Raw genomic sequence first — 10425 nt, 5'->3', positions numbered from 1 at the left:
GCAGAGGCAGAGGCAGAGGCAGAGGCAGAGGCAGAGGCAGAGGCAGAGGCAGAGGCAGAGGCAGAGGCAGAGGCAGGCAGACCTGAGTTCAAGGCTAGCCTCAGCTATATACTAGGAGAGCCAGGACTACATTGTGTGGTATCTCAAGTGGTTTTGGTTTTCCCCATATTTGTTCCTATTATATGGAAGTGCAGTTTTAGTTTTGTGTGTTATCTTTGTATCTGTCTTACACTCTTGATACGTTCACTTTCTTTCTAGAAATGTATGCCCATTCTGGGTCCTAGTTATATATTTTGAGTATTTTTGTGTCAAATCTTCCAGCACTGTCAGACCTTCACAGTATTCATTTAACTGATAGATTTGTTTAGGGTTTTTTTTTTTTTTTTTTGCATGTGCAATGTAGTTCCCCTTGTCTTATTAGATACAATTTTTTAAATTCATCAATTATATTTTTGGTATGTAAATCTTTAAAATGAATGTGTTAAAGAAAACAGTATTTGAGTGGTGGACATTGGTGATTGTAGTAAAAAATTGCAGTAATACATTAAAAATTAACATTTTAGTTTTACTTTGTAAAGTAATGGACTTTAAGTCATGTGATGTTTTTCTTGAACAGTCAATTCTGTCCATTTCACTGGAGGTAAAGGAAAACAAGTGCTGAATACAGGGATAAAGGAAGTTAAAAGTCTGGCTATGTGACTTCGAGGTTTCATAGATGCGACATTCAGACGCACTGGGAAGAATTAAGTTTGGCCAACACAGAAGATACTGGAAGAGCTGGGATGCATTGGGACCATTTTACAGAGGACCTTATTTTAGCCACAGTTTGATAACATTTTCATATAAATATAATTTTCTTCCTTTCTTCTTTAAGTAATATTAATGTGATGGCAGTAGAATGGAAGGACTTACCAGAAAAGTTGTGGCTTCCTCTTTAGCATATTTTAAAATAACATTTTCATATAAATATAGTTGTCTTTATGTATAATCGGATATATCATGATATTGTCTGCTCACAGTAGCACAAATGAAGTTAATGATTTAAAACGTAAAGTTTTTAACTTTTTTGAGATGAGAGCTTGCTCCGGTCTTCTCACATACACACCATTGGTCAGCTTCTGTTTCATTCAGGAAAGTTTGGTGGTTTTTTTTTTAAAGATTTATTTATTATGTGTAAGTACAGTGTAGCTGTCTTCAGACACTCCAGAAGAGGGCGTCAGACCTTGTTACGGATGGTTATGAGCCACCATGTGGTTGCTGGGATTTGAACTCCGGACCTCCGGAAGAGCAGTCGGGTGCTCTTACCCACTGAGCCATCTCACCAGCCCAAGTTTGGTGTTCTTAATAGTTCTCAGAAAAGAAGCCATTTCCCCCTTTTTATATGCTTAATTAGTATATATATCAACTTCCTCAGAAATGCAGGGTATTACATCTTTTTATTTAAAATAGTCTCCCTAATTATAGTCATTCATTTACAAAAGTGAGGATCTTTACAAAAAAATGACGAAGCTAACATCACCAGCTGTTTTTCAAAACAAGCGATACTCTTAGGTATTTTTAGACTAAAATTTGTTTCCCCTTCTGCACCAGTTTGAGATAGATGCTAATATGTTGTGTTATGAAGGAGGGGCTGAGGAGGAAAGCTAGAAAATCACCCCCAGGGCCACACATGTGCCTAGAACACCTGAGATTTGAATTCATATGTACCCGTTGCCCACCACTGCTTGAAGGCCCAAAAGGCCTCCCCTCTTGAGAAGCATGTTTAAAAATACAAAACTTATTTTGTAATTAGTCCTGGATGAATTCCAAGTTTAGAGAATGAGGATTTTGTTTTCTATAAATTAATGACTTGAAATACTAACTTAAATGCCTTAGTTGGCTAAATGCCAAGTATTTCTGTGGGAAATATTCTGGTATTAGATAAAAATGATATGTTTTTAAGAGATTCTTGAAAAAAATTGGCACAATTTTAAATTAGTTCATTTTGTGTGTAGTTTTTTTTTTTTTTTTTTTTTTTTGGTTTTTTCGAGACAGGGTTTCTCTGTGTAGCTCTGGCTGTCCTGGAACTCACTTTATAGACCAGGCTGGCCTCGAACTCAGAAATCTGCCTGCCTCTGCCTCCCGAGTGCTGGGATTAAAGGCATGCGCCACCACACCCGGCTTGCGTCTAGTCTTAACAATAGCTTTCCAATCAGTGACTTCTAACTATATTGTGTAGAAGTTAATATGTGTATTTTGTTTAAAAAAAAAAAAAAACCTTTCTTTTTAAATTGCTTCATCTAGTTGAATATGCTGGTTCTACCTTTTGAGCCCAAATTTGTTTTTTCCTTTTCTTTTTTCTTTTTTGATTCTTCAGCTGAGAGCAAGAGGATTTATTTATTTTTTTTTAAAGATTTATTTATCTATTTATTATATGTAAGTATACTGTAGCTGTCTTCAGACACTCCAGAAGAGGGCGCCAGATCTTGTTATGGATGGTTATGAGCCACCATGTGGTTGCTGGGATTTGAACTCCGGACCTTCAGAAGAGCAGTTGGGTGCTCTTACCCACTGAGCCATCTCACCAGCCCCACAAGAGGATTTATTGTACACAAGATACACTTGGCCACAAGTGAGATCAGAACTAGTTCAGAATTCCAAAGACAGAGAGAGCGCCAGCAGGACTGTTTTGGTTGTAAGAAAGGCAGTCAGTTTCCCAGGTGATCTGGGCAAGATGGCATTCCAGGTCCACTGAGACTTATTACTGATAGCAGCATGCAGTCCAACAGCTGTACCTGGTCTTGAGCATCTTTTGTGCTCTTGTAGGCATCGTGGGTGCACAAGCTCGTTTACTTGGACCTCTGCCTCATCTTTCTTCTCTTGAGCTGTGCTTCAGCCTGAGCATTCTCCTCTTCTGCCACTTTGCTCTCATGGTACAAGAGTTTCACGGAAGATGGTGCTAAGGCCAAGCACTTTTTTTTTTTTTTTTTTTTAAATGAAACAAAACAACCAAACAACCCCCTAAAACCTAATATCTCTGTGATGGTTATCTTTGTTAGCTTGACACAACCTATATTCACCCCAGAAGCGAGCCTTAGTGCAGAGCTGACTATATTCAGTTGGTCTGTGGGTGTGTCTGTACAGGATTGTCTTAGTTAATTGATATGGAAGGACCTAATCCAGGGTAGGTTGTTCCATTCCCTATGTAGAGGTCCCTGAAGTTTCTAGGAGTGGAGAAATGGAGCTGAGTCCAAGCAAGCATGCATATCATTTCTTTTTTGCTCTTGACTGACTATGATGTGACTAGCTGTTCCTGCTGTGATTTCTCTACAGTTACAGACTGGAATTGTAAGTTAAAATGAATCCTTTATCCCCCAAGTTGCTTTCAGTGAGGATATTTTATCATATCAGCAGAAATGAAACTAGGAGAGTCACATAACATTTAAAAAAAAATGTGTACATATTCTACATACCATAGAACATTTCCTAAGTAATTGTTGGCTTTCTGGTTTGGGTGATGTTCTTTCCTACCTATTTCTTGTTTTACTGTTTTTGGTTGTGACTATGCTTGTGGTTTGTGACCAGTGTCTACCCAAACTGTTGAACCTGGTCTTGGACATGTGAACTCAAGTGATTCTCCCTTTTCAAGTGTCATGAGTAGGTTGGGATTGTAGGCATGCATTGCCATGCCTGGGTTATGGAGACCTTTTTAAGCATAATTCAGTTTTTTTTTCCACCATCTATCTCATCTAAGGATGCTGTGACATTGTGCCTTGTGGGAATGTAGTCACAATTTATTTAGCATTATGAAATTAGCTATCCCCTGTTGATTAAGGGGACTTGGAAGACAAGTCCATTTTTTTGTTAACTATATATATCTTTTACTCTGTGTTAGTCAGCCTTGTTTAGCTTGTATTTACTTGGTAGAAGTGTCTTTCCAAATTTATTGGATCATCTTTTTGTTATGCTTTGAATTGTTCCAAGTAGTCCTGTGCTAGATCTTTCCCTACTATAATACAGAAGATTTTTTAGTTTTCTGAACAGGTACAAAAGATATCATATACAGCATTAACACTGTAATGAATAGTTTATTGTATACTTGAGTTGACAGTACAAAATGTAAAATGGGTAGCTGAAACAACAGACATTTCTCCCAATGATAAGATTCAAGTTAGCTTGTCAGCAAGGTCGATTTTATTGTGAGACGACCTCTTGGTAGCTCGCTTTCTGTGCATGCTCTCTGGTGTCTCCTCTTGTGAAGGCAGTAGTCACATTGAGTCAGAGCCTCATTTTCAGGACCTCCTCTAACTCTGGTCACCTCCCCTAAGCTATCTGGACAGCTAATGTAGGAGGTTAAAAATTCAACCTGGGAATGTGGCCAGGGCACAAACATTGATGTATTTTATGTAGGAAAGATTGGAGCTTAATTATAAGGAGTACCTCCCGTTAGTTGTGAAACTAGTTTTTGTTATTGTTGAATTGTTTTTAATTTTTATATAAAGGGGAACTATTACCACCATTATGACAATAGGGTGGTAAGCAAAGTAAATTGTAGGGTATAAAATACTTAAAACAAATGAGAAGGTAACTAATGATAATAAGAGTAGGGTTGCTTTTATTTTTGAGTGGCATTTGGACATATGACTTATTTTCAATACTGTACAGTGCACTATAAGAGAAGAATGTAAAAGAAAATATATAATTCTCAGAAAGTGCTCTTTTAAATGGAACATATGCTAGGAACAAATGATTACTTGAAATAGTTATAAATTTTATCATATTTAATCTTTTAAAGTTTTGATTGGAGTAGGACAAAATTTGGATATATTAAGTGATAATACTGTGTGGAAAACCGCTTTGGTCAAAACTCAACATAAACATGCTGTATTGCCTCTTAAACAATGACTAACATTTAGTCATACATGAGAATTAGTGACTATTTCCTACTTCCTTTCTGCCTTACTTAGCCTTTTCTCTAAAAATGTGGTTAGCTCATTGTGAACGTTACCCTTGCTCAGTCCCTTGCCTTCACTCCTCCAGCCTGCTTGTACTCCTGCTGAGGTTGTACTCTGTTTGTTTTTCAGATGAGACCCTTTTTGCTCTTCCTGCTGCATCTGAGCCTGTGATACCCTCCTCTGCAGGCAAGTTCTTTCTGCCAGCCTTTGTCTCTGTATTCTAACTCACTCTAATGTTAACTCAACAGAGTGCTTTGCATTTACTAGAAATCAATGGCCAAGAATGTTGTTTTTACTGGGGAAAAAAAAAGACTAAATTTACATTTTATATGTTACATCCAAGAGAGACATGGTCAGGATTTGATTCATAATTGTAATTCATAAGGAATTCTTGGACTTTTGGTTTATATTTACATAATCATTCATTTTCTTCAAATAGTTTGCCTTTGTATAGCCACAGGTGTTTATGTAATGGAATACCTGTCTCATTGCCTTTGATAATCCAGTACCCTGTCTGGCCTATGCATCTGGGTACTCACTCATCAAATTTTACTTTCTCTTTAAACTATTTAGAAGTAGCTTTTTCCAGTTAGTAACACCTGAGGTTTTCTCAGATTTGATTTATATCTCTGCATAGTAGGTAACTGCCTCTGAAACTGCACATTATTTTTTATTCTTTAGGTACTTTAATAACTGTATTTATAGGGTACAGTGTGATGATTCCGTACATTATTCATTGTTGCATGGTCAGGACTAGCTGATTAGCATATCCATCATCTTAGATGTTTTTAATTACTTTGTAGTGACAGTATTTGGAATCTTCACTTGGCTGTAAACATTGTTAACTATGTTGTACAGTAGCCATGTACTCTTTAAAATTGACAATAGTTCATATTTTCAGTAATGATCCAAGTTCTGTGTATTTATTAACTAAATGCTATTCATATTTCATTTAATAATAAATGCTTACTAACACTTTTATTAATATGTCATAAAACTTGCATTAGCTCTGAGAACACTGGCATTCTCTAATTTTCCTTTCTATCCATGGCCACAGAAAATATTATGGATTTGAAGGAGCAGCCAGGTAACACTGTTTCGTCTGGTCAAGAGGATTTCCCATCTGTCCTGTTTGAAACTGCTGCCTCTCTTCCTTCTCTGTCTCCTCTCTCAACTGTTTCTTTTAAAGAGCACGGATACCTTGGTAACTTATCAGCAGTGTCATCCACAGAAGGAACTATTGAAGAAACTTTAAATGAAGCTTCTAGAGAATTGCCAGAGAGGGCAACAAATCCATTTGTAAATAGAGAGTTAGCAGAGTTTTCACTATTAGAATACTCAGAAATGGGGTCATCTTTCAATGGCTCCCCAAACGGAGAGTCAGCCATTTTAGTAGAAAACACTAAGAAAGAAATAATTGTTAGGAGTAAAGACAAAGAGGATTTAATTTGTAGTGCAGCTCTTCATAATCCACAAGAGTCATCTGCGACCCTTACTAAAGTGGTTAAAGAAGACAGAGTTATGTCTCCAGAAAAGACAATGGACATTTTTAATGAAATGCAAATGTCAGTGGTAGCACCTGTGAGGGAAGAGTATGCAGACTTTAAGCCATTTGAACAAGCATGGGAAGTGAAAGATACTTATGAGGGAAGTAGGGATGTGCTGGCTGCTAGAGCTAATATGGAAAGTAAAGTGGACAAAAAATGCTTTGAAGATAGCCTGGAGCAAAAAAGTCATGGGAAGGATAGTGAAAACAGGAATGAGGATGCTTCTTTCCCCAGTACCCCAGAACTTGTGAAGGACGGCTCCAGAGCATACATCACCTGTGATTCCTTTCCCCCAGCAACCGAAAGCACTGCAGCAAACATTTTCCCTCTGTTAGAAGATCACACTTCAGAAAATAAAACAGATGAAAAAAAAATAGAAGAAAGGAAGGCCCAAATTACAACAGAGAAGACTAGCCCCAAAACGTCAAATCCTTTCCTTGTAGCAATACACGATTCTGAGGCAGATTATGTCACAACAGATAATTTATCAAAGGTGACTGAGGCAGTAGTGGCAAACATGCCTGAAGGTCTAACGCCAGATTTAGTTCAGGAAGCATGTGAAAGTGAACTGAATGAAGCCACAGGTACAAAGATTGCTTATGAAACAAAAGTGGACTTGGTCCAGACATCAGAAGCTATACAAGAGTCAATTTACCCCACAGCACAGCTTTGCCCATCATTTGAGGAAGCTGAAGCAACTCCGTCACCAGTTTTGCCTGATATTGTTATGGAAGCACCATTAAATTCTCTCCTTCCAAGCACTGGTGCTTCTGTAGCACAGCCCAGTGTATCCCCACTAGAAGTACCGTCTCCAGTTAGTTATGACAGTATAAAGCTTGAGCCTGAAAATCCCCCACCATATGAAGAAGCCATGAGTGTAGCACTAAAAACATCGGAAGCAAAGGAAGAAATTAAAGAGCCTGAAAGTTTTAATGCAGCTGTTCAGGAAACAGAAGCTCCTTATATATCCATTGCATGTGATTTAATAAAAGAAACAAAGCTCTCCGCTGAGCCAAGTCCAGATTTCTCTAATTATTCAGAAATAGGAAAATTTGAGAAGTCGGTGCCTGCTGACTCTGAGCTAGTGGATGACTCCTCACCCGAGTCTGAGCCAGTTGACTTATTTAGTGATGATTCAATTCCTGAAGTCCCACAGACACAAGAGGAGGCTGTGCTGCTCATGAAGGAGAGTCTCACTGAAGGGGCTGAAACAGCAACACAGCACACACATAAGGAGAGACTTAGTGCTTCATCTCAGGAGGTAGGAAAGCCATATTTAGAGTCTTTTCAGCCCAATTTACATATTACAAAAGATGCTGCATCTAATGAAATTCCAACATTGACCAAAAAGGAGACAATTTCTTTGCAAATGGAAGAGTTTAATACTGCAATTTATTCCAATGATGACTTACTTTCTTCTAAGGAAGACAAAATGAAAGAAAGTGAAACATTCTCAGATTCATCTCCCATTGAGATAATAGATGAGTTTCCCACATTTGTCAGTGCTAAAGATGATTCTCCTAAATTAGCCAAGGAGTACACTGACCTAGAAGTATCCAACAAAAGTGAAGTTGCTGATGTCCAGAGCGGGGCCGATTCGTTGCCTTGCTCAGAATTGCCCTGTGACCTTTCTTTCAAGAATATATATCCTAAAGATGAAGTACATGTCTCAGATGAATTCTCCAAAAATAGGTCCAGTGTATCTAAGGTGTCCTTATTGCTTCCAAATGTTTCTGCTTTGGAACCTCAAACAGAAATGGGCAACATAGTTAAACCCAAAGTACTTACAAAAGAAGCAGAGGAAAAACTTCCTTCTGATACAGAGAAAGAGGACAGATCCCTGACAGCTGTATTATCAGCAGAGCTGAATAAAACTTCAGGTAATAATCCATGCACTGTCTCACCAACTTCTTGGTTTACTGTGGAATACAGATAACATTTTATGACATAACATTTATAATGTATCATCTCTAATGTGTCATGATGATGAGAATCTTTTTGACTAGTTCAGTTTTAGTTCTGTGGGGCTGGAAAGATGGCTCAGTAGTTAAGAGCACTTGCTGATCTTTTACCCTCTACAAGACTTAATTAAGTTCGCTTCCCCATCACCAATGTGGTTTCTCACAATCGGCTATACCTCCAGTTCTAAGGGATCTGATGCCCTCTTTGACCTCTATGGGCACTAGACACATTTGATCCACATGCACACACACATGCAGGTGAAACACACAAAAAATCTAAAATAGAAAATGATTAAGAAAAAAGTTTCTGTTCTAACCAGGTAGTACAATATAGTCTCAACTGCAATCAGGAGCCTAAAGTAAAAGGATTCTTGTAAATTTGTTGCAAAACCAAGAATACAAAAGTTTTATGCTATTTCTTCCCGCCTCACTTCTAAACACTCATCTTTGCTGTAGGCTTTTCCATAGTTAACATTGCATCATGGAACCAGGAAAAAGGTAGTAAAATTATCTTTCATGATGCATTCTTTTCTTCAGTGTTTTCTGATACTGTGACAAGCAAGGGATATTAAAGCAATATTTTCATATGTGTTCATTTTTATCTTAGATATGATTTCATGCCAAATTTGTGAAAGATTACCATTTCTGTAGCTTGCTTTTGTTATTTATGTAAAATACATTATTTTTCTAGTGAGGGGTATTAGGCTAGAAATACTGAGTATAGATTTTTTTCAAGAAAGTAATTCTTGAAACATGCTATAAATTTATGAAAAGCTCTGTTTATGTATTTTTAAGTGTGGGAGTGCTCTGTCTGCATGTATACCTACATGCCAGAAGAGGGCATCAGATCCCTTTATAGATGGTTTTGAGCCACCATGTGTTTGCTGGGAATTGAACTTTGTGGCTGGTGTTCTTAACCACTGAGCCATCTCATCAGCCCTCATTTATACTTTTGACTCAACATTTGCTATGCTTGTTTTGAGTGCTTTTTTTTTAAACTTGGCATTCTGTTAGCTGTGTTTTCTAGTAGCAGTTATGTTGTATTTACTTACATATTAGAGACAGCTAACATCAGACGAGTATAGAAATTAATTCTGTTACAAGAGAAGATTCTGAATATTCAGATAATGAATCAGGCATGGAGACTTCCTCTTTGGAGGTTATGGAGAGAAGTGCCAACATTCTGGGTTCCTGTCATGTGTGTGTGAGTTAGCAACATGAGAAACAAAGGTGGGGGCACGAGAGAAAATAAAATGGGTTTGGGAGATGATTAATTTAATTTGAGTATGTTAGTATTGAGACAGAAATTATTAATACCATATCCAAGAAACTTTGAAACAACTTGTCTGGCTATTATGCTACGTATCAGTGGACAGTTTGATTTTTCACAAAGGAAGCCTGTTTTTTTTTTTTTTTAACTACTCGTCATTTTATTCTTACTTAGTTCCAATTTATTTATAATTGTCTGAATTTTCGTAGTTATTTTTATTCCCATCATATTCTGATCTAGCCTCCTGGTGCCAGGCAACCATTCAACTGTTGGATGATGGAGAATAGCCTCTGCTAGCTTCCCAGTGGTTGGCTAGGCAGTCAGATGCAGATTTGGGTGCTGGTGCCATCTAGTGTGAGTAATGGATAACCATTCCTATGGGATATTTGATAAGTAACCATACTGAATAAATGTGGTTGGTCACAAAATTTCACACTTGCCAATGATTTTTCAAAACAAATTTATAAACTATTTTGAATTTTGACATTTTGTACAGAATTAAATACTTGAGCTATGCTTTAAGCATTCTGAAATGACCCTGAAGATGTGTTCCCGTTAAGGTAAAAGGCCTAATGACTTAATTTTTCAATTGTAAGTTTAGAAATACTTTGGTTCTTTAACATTCTCTCTCTCTCTCTCTCTCTCTCTCTCTCTCTCTCTCTCTCTCTCTCTCTCTCTGTGTGTGTGTGTGTGTGTGTGTGTGTGTGTGTGTG

The 10425-nt window shown here is 37.5% G+C and overlaps 1 protein-coding gene across 3 annotated transcripts in view; it reads left to right on the top strand.

Moving 5' to 3' along the window:
* Window positions 1-10425, top strand: part of Rtn4 (reticulon 4) — a 49369-nt gene that overhangs the window by 9468 nt on the left and 29476 nt on the right. Inside the window, exons 2-3 of one of the 3 annotated variants that reach the window (XM_021210975.2) lie at window positions 5064-5120; window positions 5992-8361. The exons of 1 other annotated variant lie outside the window; for it this stretch is intronic. In XM_021210975.2, the coding sequence (XP_021066634.1) occupies window positions 5064-5120; window positions 5992-8361 (2427 nt within the window). The remainder of the gene's footprint in view (window positions 1-5063; window positions 5121-5991; window positions 8362-10425) is intronic. One more of the 3 variants, XM_021210976.2, reaches the window with a different exon arrangement.

This window comes from Mus pahari, chromosome 13 (assembly GCF_900095145.1).
Source record: "Mus pahari chromosome 13, PAHARI_EIJ_v1.1, whole genome shotgun sequence".
Taxonomy (NCBI): domain Eukaryota; kingdom Metazoa; phylum Chordata; class Mammalia; order Rodentia; family Muridae; genus Mus; species Mus pahari.
Note: the sequence above shows the minus strand (reverse complement) of the source record. Positions and strands in the feature narration are given on the sequence as shown.